At 37.2% G+C, this 26416-nt stretch overlaps 1 protein-coding gene across 1 annotated transcript in view; it reads right to left on the minus strand.

The window, feature by feature from the left end:
• Positions 1-1286: 1286 nt before the first annotated feature.
• ATP2B1 (ATPase, Ca++ transporting, plasma membrane 1) overlaps positions 1287-26416 on the minus strand; it is a gene marked incomplete at its 5' end in the record, with an annotated part of 28721 nt that continues 3591 nt past the window's right edge. The window contains 15 exons of the mRNA XM_010192045.1: positions 1287-2733; positions 7407-7589; positions 9520-9627; positions 11315-11526; positions 11659-11872; positions 12074-12265; positions 14290-14396; positions 14653-14740; positions 14828-15007; positions 15954-16191; positions 18959-19200; positions 20816-21058; positions 22430-22644; positions 23620-23781; positions 24893-24931. Coding sequence (XP_010190347.1) covers positions 2422-2733; positions 7407-7589; positions 9520-9627; positions 11315-11526; positions 11659-11872; positions 12074-12265; positions 14290-14396; positions 14653-14740; positions 14828-15007; positions 15954-16191; positions 18959-19200; positions 20816-21058; positions 22430-22644; positions 23620-23781; positions 24893-24931 — 2735 coding nt within the window. The remainder of the gene's footprint in view (positions 2734-7406; positions 7590-9519; positions 9628-11314; positions 11527-11658; positions 11873-12073; positions 12266-14289; positions 14397-14652; positions 14741-14827; positions 15008-15953; positions 16192-18958; positions 19201-20815; positions 21059-22429; positions 22645-23619; positions 23782-24892; positions 24932-26416) is intronic.

A 26416-nucleotide genomic window follows, 5' to 3' on the forward strand; every position in this document is an offset into this window, starting at 1 on the left:
TGTAAGAAAATTTCCTGTAAGAACAACACACTGATGTTAACAGAATCAAGAGGGACCACCAATATAGAAAGCCTACATTCACACTCCCACCCCCCCCAAAAGGCTTAAGTGTAGACTTTATTCCAAAAAAGATAACAAGCAGTCATGATCACAGCTAGAAGGGACGGGAAAAAATCAAAGTGTTTTCAAATGAAGTCATATTATGATGCATTAATGAAGTTAAATGAAGGTACTTTCTCACATGGCAGTGTACTTCATGGGTAAAGAAACTCTCCTCATTTTAAGCCAATGTTTATCTGACTTTTGAAGCTGGGAGAAAACAGCTTACATAAAAACTGATCCCCCTACCAAGCGCTCTAGGTAAGAACTATGACTTAAGGGAAGTGCTAGAAACATGTGGGAGAAATTACTATACAAAGTGTCAAGTGCAAACCCCCCTTGCCTAGAATTCAGTGTATTTACTTAAATACAATAGAAAAGACTGAATTGAAGAGTGGTTGACAGTGGGATACAGAGCTACAGGTTGAACATTAGCCACTAAGGAACAAACCCAAGCACGTGTGTATCCCACCACAAGGGAAAGATACACCTGAGCTTCCTAACATGCTCATTTCTGCAGTATGCTCCAGTATTACCTCCTCCCTCATTACCAAATTAATTCATGCACTCCTTTGAAGGGACACCTTTAAAAATCTCAAGAAAAAAATAAATCACCTGCTATTTTAAAGAATGCAGAGCTGGAAAAATAGTTTTTTAAAAAAAGCTTACAACTCATCTCTTTGGTTTCTCTTCTAAGCAGTATTGGACCTAGAAAACACAAGGAAGTACCAGATCAAGTACTGTTCCATCTTCCTTTGCTGTTTAAACAACACAGTTGAGGCAGACCATAACTTCTTCAGTCAATCGCTAGCAGTCGGTTTGGGTACATGAGATGCTAATCAACTGAAAAATGCACTTTCATCCATGCTATATGTCAGTTCTCAGTTTCCCCTCACTTAAGTGATCAGGGATACATTTATTACAGTACTCACAGTAAGTCTCAGAATTTCAGGCAGACCTACTTTTTCCCAAGGAGTATCCTTTTGGCTCAGTGAAGACATGAGTACCTTAGCTTACATTCATCCTGGAGGCAGCCACCATGATTCCATTTACCCAAAGTACTATTTTTAGTGGGGCTGTTACCATCTTGAAATTGCAGTTTAAAGTTAACCAGTAATATAAAGAGTACTTTTCAGTGTTTCCAGTGAAGGAGCTGGGGAAAAAAAATATCTGTAAAAAACCATTGCTGCAATTTTATTTTAACAAAAGGGCAGATTTATTCATGTTTACAAACAAGTTTCAAAAACAAAAAGGAGAACATGTATGCTACCCACTAACAACCTTTCAAAATGCCAACAGCCCTCATGCTGCATGAAGGATTCTATAGATTAGAAAAAAAAAAAATCACAGTTCCACTCACAGTTCACCAAGACAGCACTAAACTAACATGTTTAGACAAAAACAAAGGACTAAGATTGATGTATTTTGATTTAATCCATTTTGCCCGAGATAACAGAAATATTTCAAGCAAGTTCCATCACATATTGATGTCCTGCATTAAACAATCCTACTAAGTTCTGAACAAAAGTTATTCAGTAAGTTTCTCAAAATTTTTAAAAATTAAACAGTTGTTTCAAAACCATTAAGTAGTAAATGTATTTAAGAAACTAATTAGGACAGAGGCCATAACTTCATTAGAACACCACTGCTCATGTTTTTACAAAGCATTAGTGTTATCTATTTGGCTATTAGTATTAGCAATTTATCTACAATATTTAACAAGGTAAATTGCAGGCAAAATTTAGTACAGTTTCAATAGAAACACCCTTTTCCTGAAAATACAGCAGTATTTGAAGGACTAGTTTTTTTGTTGTTTTTTTTTTTCTCTGCATCATTTATAAGGAAGCTTCCCATCTATGAACAGGAACAAAAAAAGTATCTACAAACCTTGTAAACAGATCTGTATCATTTATAAACATAAATAATCCAAATTATTAACAGCCAACAGCAGAAATTAAAGTATCGATTCAATGATCCAGGGCCTCCTTGCCCTTCCCAGCCTTCCCCTCAGAAAAGGATCATGATAAACTAAAGCTCTGCTAACACACTGTTCAGGACCATTCTTAAGTACAACAGATGATCCACAGGTCACTTATGCTGAGTTACTGTTTATCTGTCAGAGTTCATTATTTCTCCCACCCCCAGAAAAGCACCCTCCAGTCTGGCAGAAAGCTTTTTTTAAAAAAATAAATCTACATTCGTACAAGTGTGTCTTCTGTTGAAGTCCAAGACAAGAGTGTCATCTTGTCCATCATAATGTGTGAAGAGACCCAGTTTCAATTTCTTTACAATGCAGCTAGTGTGTTAACATTCAGCTTACAATCAGAGTGATGTTTCCAAACTATGTAGCGGGCTCCCTGGGGATGAAGAGGTAGCAGACTTGTTCATGTCTGTTGTAAGGTGAATTCCACTGTCAACCGCATTGTTATTTCTATTGGGAGAGGGTGGGGGAGTAGAGTTGCGTTTTGTTGGAGCATCATCTTCAGCATCAGTATCATCAATAAGGGGAATATGAGGCTCGGAGTCTTCTATTCTAAACTCAGGATGCGTCATAAAATTGTGAATTGAACTTCGTGTCTCGGGTTTCTCTAACCCCTCATACAAGGAGCTACGAAATGCATTCACCACTCGGATCTGTAAGCAAAGAAAACAAGGTTGTTAAAATGCTGCAGATGTACTAGCAATGGCATGGTTCTTATGAGTTTGAATCCACAAACAGTTAGACATGAGTGAATCGAATTTGTATGTGATGCAGTGGAACTTGCAATAAACTGTAAAAAATGAAGAGCGTTTCAGTAGTGCACTGCCAGTTTACACAGTAGGAATAAAAATTGTAAGAGTACTGCAAAAAGCTGAAGGGCCTAAAAATTCAGACATGGCTCTAGAATTGTTCAATTATTTAACATAGGCTAAGCATTTTTCAGAAGTGAGGCCAACAATTATTTACTTATTCACAAATTAAATACATCTCAGTGAGAGTGTTTTTTTTGAATACTTGGGGAGGTGGGAGGCAGCGGAAGGAGGGGAGAGGCTGAAAATAAGTTGGAGGATAAAAGGGTTACTAATTCTCATGCTAGGAATCAGGATGTCAACTGACTATGAGAAAGCCAAGCAAGTGTAAGCCAACGTCACAATGACCAGACATTTACGAAGAGTCATGCAAAAAAGGATATCACTGTAACAGCTGTAAATATTCGAGTATATACCCATGTACCACACTAGGGAAAGTTCCTTACTGAATAGAGATTTGGAAACTTAAAACCAGAACTAGGAAATTGAATACTGTATTGTACAACTAAGTAGCCACAACAGGTTGTAACTTTGAAGAGACTATTCAAGTAGCACAAGATATAAGAAAAGCAGGTGATCAGCCTTTGCTTTAAGTCTTCAATTTACATTGAATTCACGGACAAAATTTCCAGGCTGAGTATTATTTCAGTTCCTTTCATTGTTTAACTAATGTCTTTCAAATCAGAAAGCTAAGTTCACAGAATTCATAAACATACATTTCAGAGTGAAATTAGAATAAAGTACAGCTTCATTTTCCAAATTGTGCATGTCCAGGTTGACTTTCAATTTAAGCTTTTCAAATTGTAATTTGAATGATAAAACCATCTGCCTCATCCCCCTTCTCCTCCCACATTCCACACATTTCTTTAACCAAACTACAGGATCTCGGAATTCATTCTTGAACTGATGAAACAAGTAAGGTTAGGCAGAAGTCAGTGACCCCTTTCTCCAACAATTTTGTCAAGATACAGTTTCCTCCTTCTGTTAGCACCCTATTCAATTCTCAGCATCTCTAAGTAACCTGAATAAGTCTCCAACAAAGCACAGTTTCAATCCCAATGCTTCTGCTAAATAGTACAAAGTAGAGCAACTCTGTAGTAAACAAGAACTTACTTGACAAAACAGTAAGTTCAATTTAAAATTGGGTTGTTTTGGTTGTTTTTTTTAGGACAACTAAGATGACTTGTTTTAAGCCGAGAACTATCTTGACTAGTGCTTCCGTAAAGTTCCTTAATAGTAAAAATAAAGTGACTTCCAGGTGAAGGAATGAAACTGGAAGGTCAGGCAGATCAAGAGCACCAATTTCAAAACAGTTAAGATACACCAAACAACCTCACTGTAAACACAGAGAAGGGCTCCCCAAATTAACAAATTTGTTACCACAGAATCACTGCATATGATAAAATCTTAGGACCTGAGCATGCTCTTTGACCTCTAGAAATAGTATTGTTCCCCCACCTCTACCCCCTCAGAGTACTTGCAGGAAGAATTTTACTTAAAAGCTATCAAGTCCACATTTTTATACTACAGGTACACAGCTGAGCCCCATAAACCTTGGAAACCATGGGGGAGGGGGGGGAGAGAGGGGGGAAGGCATGCAAGGGGAAGGCCGTAACTACCAATAAAGAGAGGATAGGGAATAGTATCAATGTGCTTGAGAGGTAAAAGATTACCACAGCAGCTACTATACTCTTCATCATATGAAAAAACCGAGCACGCCGTTAAGGAGTTGGCATGTTGCATGAGCTTTAAACACATCCAGCAAGCTGCATAAAGTGTCTTGGCATTTACCAAGAAAATCAGTGGTGACAATGCCAGACTGCAAGTTTGCAATGCCTTTATTTGGCATGTTGCATCCCACTGTGCCGCTGACTTATGTGGCAAAATGAAATATGACTGCCTTATGGGACTGGTTTTTCATTGCTTACAGATGGCAAGTTAGACCATAAGCAGTAACGGAGAACAATTTTTGGCTTAAGAGGACAGCTTTATTTATCATAGGAATATAAGCATAACCACAATAAAGACTTGATTCCCATGCAGAATGCATACCAAGTAAGTGGTCTAGACACTCCTGTGAACCCAGCACCCTCAAAGAGTCTGGCCATGGAGGCAGAAATCAGACTTTCAGCATTTTAAGTTATACTTAAAAAGGGAAAACTTAGTTTTAAAGGCTTTAATTTCAACTACTCAAGATAATTAGATGAGAGAGGTAACTATAAATAAATTGCATAAGTGAAGGAGCAAACAAGACAATTTGTTATGTGTAATTTGTACTGTCATCAGGCCTTCCTCATACTAGTACCAGAATAGCAAGGAATGCAGTAAGCACTCCAAATCCTCCTAGCCAGATGGCTGCTTAAGAGTTGCAACCTTACTTCATAGGAGCAGCTCAACTATTTTCCAACAAACAGCTCTGGCAGAAATAATACATCTGCATCAGTGAAATAATACATCTGCTTCTCACTAATACATATATTAGTTATCAAAAGTTGTTCTCCTGGAGGGTGTAGCAGAAGGCTGTATTACAGGAACTAGTTCTCTGCTAGTGTAGCTCCGTATCTGCATTGGTCATTTGATGCAATGAGATGCTGCAGCAGCCATTAGATTGTGCTCAAATGGCAGCATGGCATGAAGTTGCTCTCTAGAGAATTCTGAGTGTCTAATTAATGTTCTTAAGTGTAGTTAGGGATACAGGTTACTAATTAGCATTTTAACTAGGAGATGCAATCCTGTGCATCCTTACTGTTAAATCTACTTTTCATTTTGTTTCTTCAGTGACACAAATTTGTGAGCTCAGCTTCCCAATATGACAGCAAGGTGGGGAAATACCTGTCTTGCCAGTGGAGAACAAGTACAAAGGTAAATACTTGTGCAAGCTCACACAGGAATTCTGGCCAAGCCCCATAAAAAAATAATAAAAAAAAATTAGAAGAGAACATTTCGTTTAAGGCAGGTCCAGAAATTAAGGCTCTTCATCCATCTGGTAATCTGAAAGTTTAAAAAGCACAGGGGAGAAAGAAGCCCTCTCAGAGTTATTTTTTTTTAAAAAAAACACAATTATTTAACCAGTTTCTAAGAAGTCATAGAAGGAAGTTAAACATGTAATATATAATTAAGATGGAAAACTTTCAACAATAGATATTAGCTATCAGTATTCAACTACAACTGTTACGCATCTTCAGGCTCCGGAGTTTAAGCCTACATACACAAGTAATTAGATCTCTAGCCTCTACAGAGAGGAAAGCTGAAATTGAAATGCCACTTGGAGCACAATATAAAGAGGGCAGAGCTAAGTGAGACCAACTTTACTTTCACTGATGGCTTATGAACTGCTGCCAGAAGAACCTAGAGAGGAAAAAAACAAACCCTTCAGATTTGAATGAACGTTTCACCATTTAATGCTTAAAGCTTTTTTTCGCCTTTTAATATTAGCTAATTAAATATTTCTTCTGATTTATATGCACTTTAGAAGTCTTGTTTCACCACCTGAATTCTGATTTTGAGAAAGTTGTGTTATTCAGTAAAAAAGGTCCAACAAAGGCAGAGATTCAGAAGTTCCTTATAGGCTACAAAGAAAATGCATTTAGTGCTCAATGGTCTAACTACATTTGTATTTTTAACATACCATTTGCTTTCCCATCAGCTTGTTTACTTTAAGTATCATTTGTGCTGCAGTGCCAGACATCTACTTTTGTTGACCTGGGTCCATGATTATACAGTTAATAATCATTTATTCAATGTAAGTCACCCTAAGAGGCATATACTCGAAAATTTACAACAGTTTTCCCTTTTTTATCTTAAACGTCCCCCTGTACACAAATGGATGAAGGCACAGGATGTGCAGGCTCACAGCTTTCACATTAAATCTTTTGTTGAAACTGTTCCACCTGTTCTCAGCCCTCTAAGAAAAAAAAGTCTTGAGGACTCCACTTTGTGGAAGAGCTCTATAAAAGCCTGAACGATGATTTTAAGTACTAAGGAGAAAATGAGAAACGTTAGGTACGTGAATTAGGAAATGTTAATTTCATGCACTTTAGGAACACACACTCACACCCCACAGTAGTAGAAGCAGTAGTAGAGGAAAACACTACATGTGTAGGGGTAGAAATATTTGTTACATCATGGTGCTGGCTGGCGATGGAGGGTTGCCGCCTTAGAGCCCCCTGAATGGTACTTCCACTCTGGAAAGCATTCACTACATCCATCTGCAAGGAATCAGAGATTGTGACAGCTTGCTCAGCAAGAGAGAGAGAGAACAAGAGAAAGGACCATCCCATCTATAACACATAAAAAAGTAAAGAAAAAGGCACTTTTTATAATAGAGCAGATACAGAGGCAAGAGTTGCATTTAGAGCTGAAGAAAACAGAGGACCTTGAGGGATTACACTTCCATCCATATCCCCTTTTGACAGTCTCAGTCACACCATTTAGAACTGCCACCTTTGTCAAAGGACTGGAGATGGAGAGATTTCCCTCATAACACCCACTGCGTCCTACCTTTTTCAAGACCATACCTGAGTTTGTATCCTGTTTAGGCCCCTAAACCACAAGATCTGACCACGACGTAATTCCCTCTCTGCATGATCGATCTCCTCGACGTCTTCTGCTAGTTCTTCTTCAGGAATCTCTTCCTTTTGTGTTCCATGACCAGCTTCTTTAAGGAATTTCAAACGGCTGGTTGGAATTGTTGAAATCAACTAACGATGAGTGAAAAATATGAATCAGGATTTTTTTTTTTAAAGTGCAATACCATAATAAAGGCTTAACATAATATCCTGTGTACAATTAGCAAAGTAGAAAAAAATCCCAACCAAACAAGAAAACCACCAAATTATGTAAATGGGATGAATGCATTAAATGTAGAGCAATCACTCCAGCTGAATAGCTACAAAGCTGTGAATATCCTTACAACCTCAACTAAGGTGTGAATTTAAACTTGGGCTACAAACCTAGAAAACAATCTATCTTTGCTAGGGACAAAGAACGCCATTTTAACATTACTTGACTATGCCAAGAAGGAGCAGTACTGAAGCTACAAGAGCCATTACATCTGTAGACTGCATGTAGAGCTTTCAGAGTTCCATCAGTTTTATGAGCATGATGTGTTACCTCAAGTGAGAGATACATCACTTAATTAAAATACCCACAGTTAATTCACAAATACAGGACAGACATGCATTCTTTTGTGACCTGGAAGGTATCAGTCCATTTGCAACGTGAGTGGTGTTTCCAAAACCCTTATCTCTGTTGCTGCTTGGTGTACACTAGTTCATCTATCTTAAACTAAACAAGAGCTATGTATGGCTGTTCCAGCTTTCCTTTTCATCCCCACCTTCAGGGCTATTCTGGTGAACTATGTAGTTAAGGGGAGTCATCTTTTGATACGTCCCATCTAGCAGATCCAGATCAGTTCCAAGACTGCTTTCCTTGATCATCATCACAAACCTAGAAGACCATTTCAGCAGCTGCAGAGGAAAAAGACTGCTCCAAAAGCAAGATAAACAGGCCTTCATGCTGAAATTGCTACTATGAATGCTCCCAGATCACACTTCAGTTTCTACTATTCTCAGAAAGTCAAAAGCTCCTTGACTTTAATGAGATGCCAGAGCAGCATGAACCTGCAGCAGGGAAGCTTTGCCCTTGCAAGACACTTCGGGTCAAAGGTATTTCAAGCCATCTCAGTTCTCTTCTAGGCTACTTTTAAACCTCAGAGTGACTCTATTTGATTTTTTTTAAATAATTAATTTTCCAGAGAACCTTATTAAAAAGCTTATGCACACTTTTAAAATATGTGTCTATGTATGTATTTAGAACTAAAATTTACCCTTCCAATTTTATATTGGAACCTGAAGTGTCCTTTACAAAATGGAAGGAAAGAAACTGTAATGGAAAACTCTTCATGTGGTATGAAAAGTTTAGACAACTATGTCATTAAATAATGGAAAACTCTGTAGCTCTAAAGTTTCATGTAAATAAGCTTGCTGCTTACAAGCACTGTTGTGCATGCAATAGTAATGAAACCCTCGGGGGGAGGGGAGGGACGGAAGTGGGAAAGAGAGAAATAAAAATCAAATTGCAATAGCTTAAATAGTTGGGAGAACTTTCAAATTATTTCATAATTATGCAAATCAAGATTAAAGAGAAAGTTGTTTTGAGTTTTGCTGCATTTCTTGCTACTCCAGGAAATTTTTAAAATCAAGAAAATACTAGCAAGTTTAACAATTCTGATTTTTCAAGAAAACCATTCAACACTAAGTTAAATATATTTCAACATTAACATGTTCATTGCACCTGTGTTATTTACAGAGCTTCTTCTAGTACCTGTCTGGCTAAATATATAGTATATTTAAAGGGTAACTACAGCTGCTTCTAGTTAAAGTTACTAAAACACAAACCACATAGCATTTAGTTATGAAATGTAATTTATTGACAAAATCAGAGTAAGGAATAGTCAATTAAGGACTTTCTAGCTATTGAACTAGTCAATTTAAATTAGTATTTACTGTTAATATCCATATATTCATATAATCCACTTGAAAGATCTGAATACTTAAGATAGTGTTTTTGTATTTTCAATGTAAAGTATTCTAAAGCACAGATATTGGCATTTTGAAAAAGCTAGTTTACCTGGCCCCAGAGTAGTGTTCCCATGCCCAGGAAAATGGACCACAGCCACTGTTCAATCGAGAGTTCCGAGCAACTGAAAGGCTTCCCACCAAACTGCACAATAATTATCTGTGAAGAGCAACATCATTAAACAAGACAGATCAGTGACCTGATAGTAGAAAACTCCCTAATGCTTCAAGATCACCACAGACAACTTTGCATTAAGCATACATTTCCACTGTCTCAGCAGTTTGAACAAGTTTCCAAACCTTTGCTCTTGCTTTTCAGTATTTCAAGAACTACTCATTGAGTTATTTTATACTCACAAAAAGCCTGTTGACAGATTCTTTGTGCTTGCAGTTCTTTCCCTTCATTTCACATTTACAGCATGTATTTGATGTTACAAATTTACAGTGATTAATTATCATATGAACGTCCATTTCAGAACCAAGTTGATTGATAAACTTTTATTAACAGAGACCGTAGATCCGTGACACATGAAATATTTCAGAAATAATCCAACAGAATATTACTATGTATCCCAGCATTAAATGTCAGACTTCAAATCATCATGGTGTGACACATGTGTAGTAAATCTTTGGGGCAGGGGGCAGAGATCTCAAAAGCTAAATTAAACAAGATCCTACTGACTTACCTATTACAACAAGCTGTACAGGCCCTACTGAGCAAGGTATCCCCCTGCATAGGAATTATATGCATGAAAGTCTGCCTTAGCGAATCAACAATTCGAATAGCAGGGCGGGCATGTAAAGGAGACAGTATTGACCATTACATAAGAAAACTGATATATGAAAAGCCCAGGAGTATCTTCTTTTATTAACACTGAATAAAACACTGAGATGACAACTCAAGAGTTACTTATTTAGGAAGGCATAGTTTATAAAGGGAACACTTGTAATCATAAATAATTGCTACATATTTGGCTTTGTTACACAATAACAGTCTGCTGAATAAGCAACCCTAAAAGTAAGAGTAGCTTCTGAAGAAGTGTTACCTAAAGAAATGTAAACCTGGGAGAATAAGTGAATTAACATTATGTGAAGCTGAGGCGCATTCATTTGCATTGCTTGAACTGCTACAGATTTGGTCAACTTCATGGAATCTCAAGTCTAAGAAGAAGTTTAAGGCATGGGTTATATCTTAAGTCAAAAATAACTTAAGGCAAAATGAAAGAGTTCTGAAAAAAAGTAGTTACCGATTTGTTGATTATTTCTTCTGATGAATTAAAAGTTAAGGCCACTTAAAAGGTGAAAGTATTTCTTGTAAACTATTTTCTTAAAGTTTTCACTTGGTGTTTCACCACTCTGTTAACCCAATCAGTTTCAGATAATTTAATTTGTTAGCATATACTGAGTTAACTAACTAGTTTGTTATTTTTTATAGTTAAAGCTGCCTAGATGCACCAACAGAAGGCCCCTAGACATCAGTGTTTTTCATATCAAAATAATACCTAAACTATTATATGCAGATAACTGATTTCTGCATCAGGAAGATAAACATACAACTTCTCTCCACATTTTGAAAAGAGAGTTAAACATAAAGATCAAATTGAAGGTCTAGAAAATTCAAAAGGTACAAGTACTTCTACATTATAATTTTGACAATTTTAAAGAGGTCTTACCCGAAAACCCTGCCAAGCAGTACCTCTAAGTGATTTATAGCGTGTTTGACACTGAAGATTTTTTCACACTGCAGAAATTAAATGCCTGGCACTAGCTGATTAGCATTTCCAATCTGAGCAAGTACATCATTGCACAAACTGCATTTTCCCCCCACTCTCCAAGAAGTTACTTACCTGCACAACAAACGTCCCCAAAACAATGGAACAGAAGATAGCATTGTTAAAGATTCCTTCAAAAACGTTTCTTTCACCATGAATTTTTCGGGCATTAATTTCATTAAAAAGCTGCATCATCACGAATGTATTAAATACAATAGTATAATGCTCTGAAGGAGGAGCATGCAGAGGTGCATTTCTTCCACTATCGATATCAAAAATTCTCTCACCTGTATATAAAAAGCAATTATCAATAGCTTAATTGGTGTCTTCACACACGCACACTACAGTAAAAAAACTAGTTTTAAGATCACATCTCTGTACAACTTTTATGACAACTTTTAAAGGCTCAGTATCCTTACCAGCAAACAGGAGTGTGAAGACCACTACGAGTTGGTAGAATGCATGACCCAAAATGTTCTTCATCATTGTACGAGAAATCAAAGGTTTGTTTCTACCATAAGGCTTTCGCAACAGAAGAGCTTCAGTGGGTGGTTCTGTTGCCAGGGCAAGAGAAGCTAATGTGTCCATTATGAGATTTACCCACAGCATCTGCACGGCTTTAAGTGGAGAATCCTATAAAGATAGATACATAAACCCTCCAATATAAGTGACCAAATTGCAGCTATTAGAAGCTTTTATTATACGACATGGACATGTTCTGAAAAGTATTATATTCTTTGGACTAGTATTTAACTGGAAGTTTGAATTCAAGAGTCAATCAGTCATGATATTTTCAACCTTTATTAGATGAAACAATCCACCACCAATACGTACTTGTGTTATGCATGCTCCTGTAAAAGCAACAATTACTGCTACTACGTTGACAGTAAGCTGGAACTGAAGAAATTTGGAGATGCTGTCATACACGTTTCGTCCCCACATAACTGCTTTAACAATGCTTGTGAAGTTGTCGTCTGTAAGGATAATATCAGAAGCTTCTTTAGCTACATCTGTTCCAGCAATACCCTGGTAGAAAAAGAAAAACACTGAAATATAACAGGATGCACTGAATCATGTATTAGAAGGTATTATTATATCCTTGGTCAGCATTCACTTTGATGCACAATGCTTGAAGGACTGTTTTAATGTAAGCACCTGAAGTTCTATTCAATTAAGTCCTGCTTGCAAGTTCTACTCAAGCATGGGAAAATGTAAACAACAACAAAAAAGGTAATGTTGTCTGTAAAAAAAACACCTTAATAATAAAAATCTTCAAGCTGATGACAAAGAAGCTATGTAAGCTCTCCCAAAGAGTTACTGAACCCTGTGTAAGTTAAAGGCCACAAGATGGTGCAGTACTACAGTTTAGTCTATGTCCTAAGAGTTTGCTACATGCATTCCAACAGCAGGGCAATGCACGCATTCTTAACACAGCAGAATAATACACATTACCAAAAACCTTTTGCAGAAAAGTATTTGTATTAAAAAGTAGAACATGGAACATCATTGCATATGACATTGCAATGCAATATGACTTTCTTAAGTTTTAAGCACCTGGAGTCTCCTACAGTAGTCACGATAGCCAAACAGTTAAGCTGAGTTCTGTGTAACACCTAGTGCAAGGATATTTATTTTGCCTTTGGCATTTCAAAATCACTAACTCAATAGCAAACCTAATGATCCTTATTCTTGATAAATTATTTTGCCAAGGAAATGAGTCACCTAGACAGCTACGTGTACACTTTAAAAGGTACCATTAAATATCATGTAGTAGACGGTATATTTTAAGTGCTATTCAGATAAACAGTTAGAGAAATTAGTTTCTTATATAGATGAACATAAATGTTTCCTGCAGTTGCAGACTAAATTCTGGAAGAGGAAAAGGAATCTACTTATAACAGTCCAATTACAGCAGCTATACAGTAGCAGAAAACAGATACTCATTAAAATAGGACTGTTAGAGTCTAGAGAACATTTCATGTGTAGCTGTCAAATTTTTAAGTTATGCTTTTGAAAAACACTTCTTGAGAATGACAGAAAAGCTCTTCTCCTCACTTTTTCCTTTCAAGATTAGCACCTGATTCAGTGTATCTGCACGTCGTGTAAGAGTGTGGTCATATTTTTTCCTTCAAATGCTTAATAAGATTGAAGTGACCTACTAGCACCAAGCTGTACCTTCTCAGCTTAAGACTGAGGAGGAATTTTGAGGCAAGAGGAAGTTTGAGAAATCTATTTTAGTATTTTGTAAGAGACAGAAGAAAGCTGAAGCCTGCATACTTAAAGCATGAGTCTATAAAGTATTAGCACTTACAGGAAGGTTTGTTTTAACAGAGAGCCTGCAATAAAGTAGGGGTTAACACAAGGTAAATTTAGGCTAAGTTGCTCTACTCCCAGCAGTTAATTGTCATGGGTTCTGTCCAAGACGTGGTTTGGCTACCATCTGAAAGGGTGTTTGAGAATTTAAATTGAGAAAGCGAGATCTTAGATTATCATAAAATGCTCTTACTTTAGTTGTACTAGAGATATCTCTTAGGATAGCCTCCAAAGCCATTTTAAACATCAACAGGTAGTTTCTCTCATTATAGTCTCTATCCCTATGCATCATTTCATGAAAAACAGATGAGTAAGCTAATTCCATATTGTGTATAAGCTTCACTGGAAGTCATAGTATGCTATTTACCATTTGAAGTCATTTTGCCTTATGTTGAACAGATAATTTCAGAAATTTTCAGTATCTGTAATTCTGTTCCTACATTTTGCAACAAGCCTTTATATAAAAATGTTTTGATTTGCAAGTACCTGGGAATCTGAGGCTTTCAAATTTTATTCAATGCCATAAAGACATTGTCCATCAAATAAAAACATGGTTAAGTTATAAAACTGAAGGAGGAAAACGTTTCTATTAATTATGAGAGATATTGACTCCATTAACTTAGTTGTGTTATAGGCTCATGAAACAAGCAAGGCTGTTCAATCTTCTTTTAAGTGATCTGATAAGCTATTTTATCAAAATAGGTCCCCAAATACTGAAGATTAAAAAAAAATTGTACCATAGCAAATCCAACATCTGCCTTCTTCAGAGCTGGACCATCATTGGTACCATCACCAGTTACTGCTACAACTTGCCTCTGTTCAAAGACAGTGCTGTCAATTATACCTGAAATGAAATGACAACTTGGTATTAGAATTCATAATTGACAACACAGAACAGATTAAATCTGAAAGAGAAACCCAGTTTTGTCTTCCTCAGAGTCACAAAAAAGTCAAAACATATAGTTTTAGTTGGAAAAAAAATCAATTGATAAATGAAGATACTAACATAGGCATTTCCCACTGCTCAGTCCTAGATTTTTTTCTAGAAGCAGAACAAAACAATCTAGCTTTACTTCGAAGCTCTGATAGTTTTTAATTACCTTTTACTAGAGTGTGTTTGTCAGTGGGAGAAGATCTTGCAAGAACACGAAGCTTTGGCCAAATTTTATCTATTCGCTCTTGCTCTATCTGCAAAAAGAGCATTGGTTATGTTTCACAGTAGAAGACTTAAAGTATCTGTTGATCAGATGGTCATTACATGGTCAGTATGCTTACCTCTCCTTTTTCATTGCGTATTCTCCTGTTAAAGTCTTTGCCCTCTAAGCACAGGAAGTCTTCACCAGGATTCAGAATACCACATTTCAGTGCAATAGCACGAGCAGTGTTAATGTTATCACCAGTGACCATACGCACAGTTATGCCTGCGCGTTGACACTTTTTTATTGCATCAGGTACCTGCAAGCAAAACAAACAAAAAACAACAAACAAATAAACAAAAACCCTCCAAACCCACAAATGCATAGGGCTCAAAGATTGTACATTAGCTGAATAAATTTAAATATGAGTGAAAGGAATGTTTTTGGCTCAATCCAGGATAACTCTTATTTTATAATGAAGAGTGTTATAAAAGGAACATTTAAAAGCATTAAGTAGCTTACTGTAATTATTTTCCTGAAAAACACACAATTCTGGCAAAGGGGCTTTGTTCTTGTTATGTCATGTCCCTGCCCCACCCCCCTTTCATTTTTCAAATACTGCAGTATCCAAAAATACCACAAAAACTCTCATGAAGTATTAGGCCATAGCATTCAAAGGCACTGGGTACTGACCTTTCATTTATGATTATGCAAAATAAACTGCAGCTCTCACTCCACTACTTCACCCATGACTTTTAGTGCGAATTGGTGCTAGCACAGATGAGACTGGAGTTCCGCTTCCACATGGCAAAAAAGCTTTCACTACTGAAAAGTACTGCCCTCCTTAGACCTCAACCACAAGCCATCCTTACCTCAGTTCTGAGGTGAAAAACCTTCCCCTCTATCATTCTGCATGAGAAGCTGGCAACAAGCCCAATAGCTAATATTATCCTAAACAATACTCTTAATATTGCAAGTGGTAAAAAAATTACAAGTTGTTCCATCTACTGAGACGCTGCACAGTAAGAGCCTTAAGTCATTAGTTTGTACAGAGCTTCAGTAACACAGCATAAGTGACATTAAGAAGTTTTAATCTGCTTTTATAGCTCCATTAACTTTCCCCCAAGAAAATAGATTTTCATTTATCAACTATGCTTAAAGGCATACAATTGCAATTCAGTTTCTTGTACTCTCTGCATTGCAAACACCACCATGAATCAAGATTCTTGGTAACAGAATCACTGCAGTTTAGTCAATGATCTTACCTCGGGTCTCACAGGATCTTCAATCCCAACAACAGCAATGCACGTCAGACCAGTAACAATATCATTTTCATTGTCCCATTCTGGCTCAGGTTCCCCTGCTGGGAAGTCTCTGAATGCCAGGCAGATGGTTCTGAGCCCTTCAGAAGCCATTGGCTCAATTACGGTTTTCACAATATCATCGCGGTCCCTAGGTCTAAATACCTTTGGTTCTCCATTAGCACTCAGTATTTTGAAGCACCTGAAAAGCAAGGTTGAAAGAGTTATCAGGTTTCTACCAGAAGTTCAGCCTGTTGAGTGGCTTATTGGTCAACTCCAGTAAGTTTCCACAAGCTTTGTTTTCAATAGACTCACACCTCAAAAAAAAAGGCCAGTAGCATAATCTCTAAGGTAATCTACTCCATATGTGCTTACTCAGCCAATTGCAAAACATACTGGCATAGAAAGTTAACTAAGCCAGTCATCCTCGGAGGAAAATAATGTCAAATTAATTTAGGACACAAACATTAGTTACCTCCCAGAAGTATCCATTTCTCTATGGTATGTAAACAGACTGGTGTCTGCAATGGTTGAGTCAGTCAGTCCAGTTTCAAGTTCAGCAAAATAATCCCACCTTGTTAGCAGTTACACAAGTCTCAGAAGTACAGTATGGTTCAGAAAATGCATGTGGTGCTTGAACAGCTGTAAGCACTAAATGCAAACTCTGGTACTATGATGAACCAACGCTACCTTCAAGAGTACTAAGTATGCAACACCCCACCCCCCCCGCCCCAGTCTAAGTGCAGAGAATTCAGAGAGCATCCGGCATAGAGTTCTTAATGTGAAGTATTACATGAAAAAAAAATACTTAAATGTTAGTACAAGAGACTAAATTCAGCACTATGTACTCTAACATTTCAACACGTGCTCTTTTAGTTATGTTTCTTCACACCAAAGGTGTCACTGCTTTTATAGAGAGTGTACAAACTTTACCGATATTGATGCCATGAATAAAACATTACTAAATATTCTGAACAATAAATTTAGTTTTGTTCATCTGCATCCTTAGCAAAGTTTGCCATGAAGCAAGGCCATAAGCATTTGTTTTACAAATTAGTACTAGTGTGGCACTGAAAAAAAAAGTTAAGAATGACTTTTTTTGAAGTACTCAGTTCAGACCTGGCACATCTGCTAAGGTGACTACTGTTGCATTTAAGTATTTAGTCCAAGGGTCTAGGGAATTCCCAGGAGCACTACATATAAAACGTTCCCAACTCAGCCAAGATATGAAAATGAAACAATCCCTTAAAGCTTCATCGTATTCATCATAGATGAAATTGTATGTCTATCCTAATTTCCCAATTTTGCTTATGCATTCAAATGTCAGCATTCACTAAGGATATCTTGTGTTACCTGCAATCAGGGCTTGTGATAAACTCAAAGCATTCCAAGATGACTAAATGGAAGCCAATAGGCTTTATGCAAAGATTTCATTGAAACTCACTTGAAATAATTGACTTGATGGTAAGGAAAGAATAATAAAACTGCTCTGCTTGAAAAAGTTTGCTGCATTTCTTCTACAATTATTAGAGACTCATTAGTGTCTTATAAATATTGATGTTTAAACTTTCAGTGCTCAAGAATAGTCATACATGTGATAATAAAGAAAGAGCAGCACAACTGACAAGCCAGGTTACAAGCTCCTAGATTAATTTCTGGCACTGCGTAGGTAGTGGCTATGATGCTAAGATTTTTTCCTAGTCCCTGCATACTCTGAAACAGCTTTGGAATGACAACTATTCCAATAGTATCCAAATCAGTCTAGGTTTTCCTGTTCTTTGCCAAACATCTTTATTATTTATTTTCTTATCTCAGTTCTGAAGCCAAGTGGACCACATGAGTCTGGACTGAAATGAACTTCTACAGTTCAATTGCTTAACAAGATAACAAAGCACAAAATACTTCTGAAGGTAGAAGTAATACAAATATAGGCATATGAATTCACTGATGAGACTTGGCTTAAAATTTAGCTATGAAAAAAATCCACATCTAAAGCTAACTTCTGTATCAAAAGGAACTAGAGTCCTTTAAAGATTGACCTTTTGTCATCAGCACAAAGTTGAGAAGAAGGAAGATCTAATCTTTTTTCCTTTAGTGCATTGGTACTTTCCTAGATAAAGATTTGGGTGATTAGCAGCAAGCAGAAAGGTAAATTGAATTGATGAACATAATCTATGTGCTACTGACGTTAGAACCAAAGTCAGACTGGCTACAACTGCCATTCCTGGAGAACATGATGCATATATGCTTGACTTTTCTCCTCACCTAGTTAGGAGTTATGACATCCTTCTTCATGCCTAAGGTTTTGTCTCAGTGGTTACTAATCTCTCGCCAATAGTCTGATCTCCTTCTAATAAATCCTCTACAGGTGGGCAGATGCATAAGGAAGCAGTTTACATTAAAACTCCTCAAGTTGCGCCATTGGCTGAGTTTAACCTTCTGTTAAAATCATCAACTTGGACATCAACTTGCACAGTCTTTTGAAGCTGTAAGTAATCTTAAAAGTAATCACTTTTCAAAGGCTCCATTCCTTCCTGGAATTTAGGCATATCAGCTCTTGGGACTTTACTGGAAGATGAGTGAGCATTTTGACCAACTACACCTAAAACTATAATAGTTTAACTAGAGAATAGATCAAGACACTCCTCTGTATCAGAGAGGAGTTCACAAGTTAAGATTAATCACAACCAGCTCTTTTTTTTGTTTTGGGAAGTAGAGTATGAGAATTGAAGTAACTGAAGTGCTAATTGCCCATCTTACTGTAGAAAGTCAAACAATTGAGGGAGTTAAGCTTGGAAACTAGCTAAACTCAAAGGGTATACAACTGTGGCACTTGTTTGTGAATAAGGCAACAGAAATATTTCACAATGTTGTGCTATGGCACAATGTTGTTTTGCACTTCTGTCTCCTCACCTATCACATCATTAAACCAAATGTAAGTGCTGAAAGACAATAGTAGTTGGACTTACTTTTTAAGAACTATCTCAGAGGCACCTTTACTGAATATCCGGAAACTGCCATCAGAGTTTTTTAACACAGTACTCATAGATTTTCTAACAGAGTTGAAGGTGTACACTTTGTACAAATCCTCTTCTGGTATTTCGTTTCTCACATCCTGATAATCACGTTTTAAATCCAAGAGCAATCCCAGCAAGGCACATTCAGTTTTATTTCCAACATGGCGTGGTAGGCCACCTTCTTTTTCAGGAGGCTGCAAGAAGAACAGGAACCTTTGCTGATTAGGAGGTTAACTGATGACCCACTGAAGTACAGCATTTAGAAAACAAGGAAGTTAAGGCCAAGCTTAGCTCTGAGATGGGGAAGTTTCACTTTTGCAATTATTACTCTATAAATTCTTATGAGTCAGGAGCCAAAGTCATACTGCTAGCCTTTCTAAGACATCTGTAGTTGTTTGGAATCTTTTGGAACCCTTTCTCAGTATCAAAAATCAGCCATTAAGTTTGTATCAAATCCCAACATGACTCTTCTAAAAGGCATTTACCATTGCCTGAAATAGCCGATCAATTAAATGTCATCCCTAATTATTTTACGTTTTAAAATTACAGATAAGTTCACTTAGTAAACTGATTTAAGCAAGCTAAATGGCATTATTTCTGCTAAATTAAAGCATCCTATCCTGTAAAACTCTTCCTCAATGACTTAGACTACAATCACATCACCTGTTAGCCTTCTACTGAATAAATTAAGTCTTTAAGCTTCTTAAGTCTCACTACAGGTTCTGTTTTCCAGGCTGTGGCCTATTTAACTGGAAAGAGTTCAGAAACAAGTTTCCAACCCTTTAAAACCAGGGGTTATTGGACCAGAGGATCTCAGGAGGTCCTTCTCAGCCCTCTGTGATTCTATAAAGCAAACTAGCTCTGATTGCATGGGATGAAATTTGATTAAAATTGTAGTAGAAAGGAAGCTGCTCGGTTTACATGCAGTTATCTTTTCTTTCCATAGATCTTTAGAACACAGACTGTGAAACTCCTCGTATGCTATAACTCATTAGTAGTATTTCAGTCTTATCTCAGAGAAATCAATGCTGGTGATCTTGCTGTGACATCTCAAGTACTGCTATTGAGGTACCATCTTTATTGGCTAAAATGTACCTTTTCAACTGGGATTTCACTGCTATTCCTGTACAAAGCATTCATAATGAAGTCTTCTACTAAATCTTGAAATACTAATTTATTTAATGTTTTAAAGCTAAATCCTAATAATAAGTTATGCAACACATTGGAATAACTACAGCAAGGAAGCTATGTTGCAGAGAATGAGGCACAGAAGTGCTAAATAGTTCAGTATTCAAAAAGAATAATGGACTGTTCCAAAATATTTTGGAATAAAATGTGTAAGTCTCAAACAAGGTATGAGTAAAGATGTTACAATTCTAAACCCTACAAACTCATACAACAGTAACTAGAATAAAACCCATCAAAATCCTCATATGTACTTTTGTTTTCTCATTACATTCTAGCTAACGCTATGCTACTTTTACAGGTTTACTTTCAAGTAGCACTAAAATCGAGCCAAGGTGCTCTACAAGTAAGGTAAAAACCCCCACTTATGAAAACAAGTTTAGGCACAACTGTGAACTTTAAGGAAGTTATCTTCTTGAGATTGTATCTTTGAATTAGTAGTTCTAACTGAAATAAGCTATTTTTGAAGTTTAGTCTCAAATGAATGGTTGAGCAATTTACTGCAGGTACAAAATACACTGAATTTTGCCACACACTTACACTGAACTGCCTACAATGTGGCCACCAGACATCTTTTGAGGAAGTTGTTTAGTTACCTTGATTAGAATGAAGAAATCCACTTACCAGTATTTTGGAAGTATAAGCACAATTAACAGAAATTCCTGTCACAAGGTAAGCCATAGTTTTCTCTGGAATAGCTTCTGGTTCTGGAACTTTTTTATAATGCTTTTCATTGATGTAAGCTTGGACCACTGTCATCCTGTTCATAGTCAATGTTCCCGTTTTATCTGAGCAAATAGCTGTTGCATTGCCCATTGTTTCACATGCATCCAGATGTCTCACCAAGTTATTATCTTTCATCATTTTCTAAGGAAATAAAAGCAGTCAACAGATATCCATAATCATTACATCACATTTCATAAATTCTCATTTAGGTTGTCGAGTCTTACACAGCAGTTTCAAAAGACACTCAGCCTTAAGTTTTCCAGCACCTTACAGAGGGAGAATTTGTAGCTGCCATGTTCTGTGAGGATTCCTTGAAGTCTACTATGTCACAGTAAACTTATTTTGAACAAGGTTCATAAATACAGCCCCAATCTCCTGTATCTGCATGTCACACTGACAACTGATACTGACACTATTCAGAGTGTTATGAGCAAATAGTTTACAATTATATTTAGAAATAAAGTACAGACTGAGCTTTACCAGATAATACATTAAAGAAAATATATATATTTTTGCTTGCAAGAAAAAAATCAGATAAGCTATGTTACACACTTATATGAACATCAGATGATACGTATATATATTTCAAAGATGTTAGAATCAGATGTAAAATCAAATACAAATAGGGAGCCTAATGTTTCAGCTAAAGCAGTGAAGACTACACAAGTTCCATAGGTCGAAGATCTCTTAAAATTCCTTACTTAACATGTTTGGATAGTATTTTCAACTCAAAGATGCAGAGTTCAAATAATACAATACTAAGCTCACTGCTAGTTAGTACTGCAAGTTATTGAGTTTTAGAACACAACCTAAACAGCCATTGTCTTTGAGAAGAAACTTCTTCTCAGTGAGGGTGACAGAGCACTGGAACAGGCTGCCCAGAGAGGTTGTGGAGTCTCCTTCTCTGGAGACATTCAAAACCCGCCTGGACGCCTTCCTGTGCAACCTCATCTAGGTGTTCCTGCTCCGGCAGGGGGATTGGACTAGATGATCTTTTGAGGTCCCTTCCAATCCCTAACGTTCTGTGATTCTGTAATTAGATTTTCAGATCAATAACCTGTCTCAGAGTGCTGAAGAAATAATAAAATAAACAGAACAAAGAGAATGAGTGAAAGAACATGTTGTATAATGAATAGATGGCTATATGTTCTACAATATTCAGTCCTCAAGGAGAATCAATACGGAAACTTTTGTAGTAGTTGCTTAACACATCAGTTAGGTAAAAGTTCAGGGTCACAGAAAGTTAACACATCTATTTATTATAAGCAAACGCTACAATGTTAAGAGCTAAACACATTTAGTTGGTGACAACAGGCTGTTGCTGCTCACTGTTCATGTCAGTACGCATTCAAGAAAAATACTGCGGTAGATTTCTTACGCAGTTCAGGAAAATAAGAATGGTTTCTCCCCAGGCTGTTATGTATATGTGATGCACCATATCTCAACTGAGATTTTACAGCTGACGAATACACCCACCTACCTTTAAAATCTGTTCCCCATCTATCCACTTACCTTAACAGAGTAAGCCAGAGATATAGTGACTGCAAGTGGAAGACCTTCTGGTACTGCCACCACCAAGACTGTAACTCCAATAATGAAGAACTTCACAAAATACTGAATATAAATTGGTGTACATTCAGCAAGCCAAGGTCTCTTCTGAACCCAGAAGGTATCAATTACAAAATATAACACAAGGATAATGACTGTGATTGCAGACATCAATAAACCTTGTTAAAAAGAGAATAAACATTTTTCAGAAATTATCTCAAATATTTGGCAATGCAGACTGTGGAAAAGTCAAGTGCAAATACTTCTGCTTTTGTAGGAGTTAGTTTATAACTAAGATTATAAACAGGCAAGTCAGGAACCATTGAGGTAATTCTCAAAGGTGCTGCAACTTCTAATGCAAGTATTTCCTCATGCATTTCACCTAGAAACTTCTAAAATATTTTTTTTTTTAAATTCCCACTTAATTGAAAAGTGTAGATCTAATTACATATTGGTCTCTCCTATTCATAAAAATCAATTGAAAGCCTAAAACTTTCAACAATTTTACATGCACCAAAATAAACCCTGAAATATTTGAATTAAACCTCTACATACCAGACAATATAGCATAAAATTTACACTGAACTTCATTGTTGTTTTAGCCTACTTTCAGGAAGCAACAGTTTATGAAATATTTTGACAAGGCAGCTGTATATTAGCTGACAAAAGAGTAACAGAAACTAAAGGATAGTAGAAAGTGAATTAAAATGTTACATATCAGCAAAGCATATGTTAAGAGGAAATTCCTAAGCCTCTGGAAGTACCAGAGATAACCTCAAAGACCCTACCACAGTTTCCAAACTTCAGTCAATTTATAGTTCCCTAGGTACACCACTGAATGCCATATCTTATCTAAAAAGACCTTTTGTAATGGTTGTCCAATGTTATGAAGTTGGAATTTTCTCCTCAAGAAGCTGACACAGTAAAGCCTGAATCTATCTAAATCAAGGAAAAATAAAAACCACCCACATGACAGCATCTGAGAATCATCAGCACACTCAGGCACAGTGGTATACTTCCAGGCATTAGAATTTTGCACTTAAATAATCAAACCAGTCAAGGCTAGCTACATAGTTATTCCTCACAAACTATGCATGCTCAAACATTATTCAAATGTGTGGCATCAATGTGAGGAGGGTACTGATACATCATACCTGCTTTGCCAATCTGAACTGCGAGCTTTGTAAGTTTGCCTTGGAGAACCGACTTTTCTTTCTTTGGCAAATTTGATCTCTTCTTGTCTTTCTCATCTCCATCTCCACCATCCTCACTCTTCAGTGGTTGCATTTCCATGGCTGCACCATCCTGGGCTTTAGCTAGAAGTTAAGATCAAATAAAGCTTACTCATTTGGGAGCCCTCCGAAATCAATGATACTTAAAAAGCTTAACACCAGGCTCCACTAAACAGCAGTACTGCATAGTATCTTGTATCCAGAGATGCCATAATGCATGTGAAAGTTTAAACAAGTGTAGTGAGTATAGGTGCCCAGATGTTGGCAGCAGAGGAGCAACAGCCTGTGGAGAAGACCATGGTGGGGCAGGTTGTTCCCCTGCAGCCCATAGGGGACCTCAGTGGAGAAGATATCCACACTGCAGCCCATGGAGGACACCATGCTACAGCAGGCAGATGTGCCCTGAAGGAAGCTGGAGCCTCTGAATGGCTCCTGGCAGGACCTGTAGCCCATGGGAGACCCACACTTGTGCAGCTCCTCCTGAAGGACTGTATTCTGCGGGAAAGACCCACACTGGAGAAGTTCATGAAGGACTGTATCCCGTGGGATGGGCCCCATGACGAAGCAGGGGAAGAACGTGAGGAGGAAGAAGCAGCAGAAACAAACGTTATGAACTGACCAAAAACACGCATTCTCCATCCCTCTCCACTCCTCAGAGGAAGGAGGTAGAGGAGTTTGGTAAAGTTGAACCTGGAAGGATGAGGGCAGGGCAGGGTGGGAAGATGTTTTGTTTTAGTTGTTTTTGTTTGTCACCATCCTACTCTATTTTTAATTGGCAATACATTAATCTTCTTCAAGTGGAGTCTGTATTGCCCATGAAGATAACTGGGAAGTGATCTCCCTGTCCTTATCTCAGCCCACAAGCTTTTTGAATGAGAATTTTTCTGCTCTGTCCTGCTGAGGAGGGGGAGTGACAGAGCAGCTGGGTGGGCATCTGGGAGCCAGCCAAGGTTAACCCACCTCAACAAGACTGCTTGAAAATCACTGGTAAAGTTCACTTTTGTACTATCTAGCTATGCTGAGGCTACCAAGTTCACTTAAGCATTTCTTTTGCACAGATTCACTTATACCACCTTTAGCATAAACGCTTTGGAACTAAGTATTCAATATGCAGTTTCACAGGAAAGTATGCATTCATACATACACACTCAGAAAATTAGGATTTGCAAGAAAGGATCAGAGAACCTGCATTTACCTTTGTTACGGTTTTCAACAGCTCCATCTTGCTTTTTACCTGTCAGAGAGGGGAACAAGTTGTTTTCAATTGGCCATGCAGAGTTCATTTCAGTGTTTACATTACCATATGCTGAAACAAGCAACTGCATTTCTAAAAAAAGTGTAGAACTGGACACAGTGCTGACATAACTGAGGCTTTAAAAGTATAAGTCAACTTACAGAAACACCTCACATCAGTTTTTTGGACTTTACTTTTCCCAAACAAGACTGCTGCAGCGCTATGCTACCATAGTTAAGTTTGCAGAAATTACTGATACAGACATTTATTACTTGTGAGGAAACTTTTTTAAAGGCTTGCCTAAATGCTTATCTAGGAAATATATTTGTGACATTACAGTGATTCTGGTGGCCTCAGTCTTGCTCTCTGTTCTTTCAGCACTTGGCAACTGTATCAGATTACTACTGTAAATGAACAGTAGGATCTGACTTCCAGAATCAGTGCTTTTGTACAACATTGCAGAAGCTACTGTAGTATAAAATATTTCTAAATCCACACCAAAGCTTAATGGAGGCACAGCACTGGATTACTGGATCTATGCTAACCCTATTTACGCAAGCATGAACATAATCTGTTGGCAACATACCAATTTTACTCCACTAAGAGAATAGCTCAAGTTCGTAATAAAATATGACTCCTAACTCCGTTCAGAAATGGAGTTCAACAAGAGAACATAAAGAACAACAGTGAAATAATGAAATTAATGAGTGAAACATTAAAGGGGACTAGAAGACTGACACATGATGTGTAGCTTATTGAGGCAGGGGTGCACACTACCCTTTTTGTGGTGTTTTTCAGGTAAAAAGGTTTAGATACTACCTTGGCAAGTGACAAACATTTCTCCTAAGTTGAGGCTTATAGTTACTATTTACAAAAATTTGAAATGAAAGCACAATTGAGGAACTTAGAACAAACCCCGGAATTTTTCAGTCTTGCTGCTAACTCATTAAGTCTTCAGCCTCAGGTTATGTAGACTGAAATGTATGAGAGTAGAAGGTACTCTACTCAGGTAAAAGAAAATCAAATTATCAAATGTCTTATCAGACAGGCTGCTTAATACCTCCACTATATTATTATTGTGGATATAGTCTGATTTCTATACATATATATCCCCCTGAACATTCTCAGAACAGCTGAGGATAGAAAAAAAAACACTAAAAAACACAAAAAACCCCCAAAAAACCCCACAAAAAAAGCATGTTCACCTTCTCCAGAAGATGCCACTTCCGACTTCTTAAGAACTCATCATTGTCTCTTAATTTAGTATTTGTTTTTTCCTACTTCTCCTTTCTCTCTTACAAGAGCAAAGTTCTGCACTTGAGTTACTTCTAACTTCTTGCACATGTATTTGCTTTCACTCTGAACCAAGCCATACACAGCCAAATAAAAATAGCCACTTTAATCTCCTTAACATTCACAGAGAAGCTAATTTAGTTTAACCTGAGTTTTAGCAAGGAGAATCTTATCAGGTACCTAACTTAAGGG

Source organism: Mesitornis unicolor, unplaced genomic scaffold, assembly GCF_000695765.1.
Source record: "Mesitornis unicolor isolate BGI_N332 unplaced genomic scaffold, ASM69576v1 scaffold36189, whole genome shotgun sequence".
In the NCBI taxonomy this organism is placed as follows: Eukaryota; Metazoa; Chordata; class Aves; order Mesitornithiformes; family Mesitornithidae; genus Mesitornis; species Mesitornis unicolor.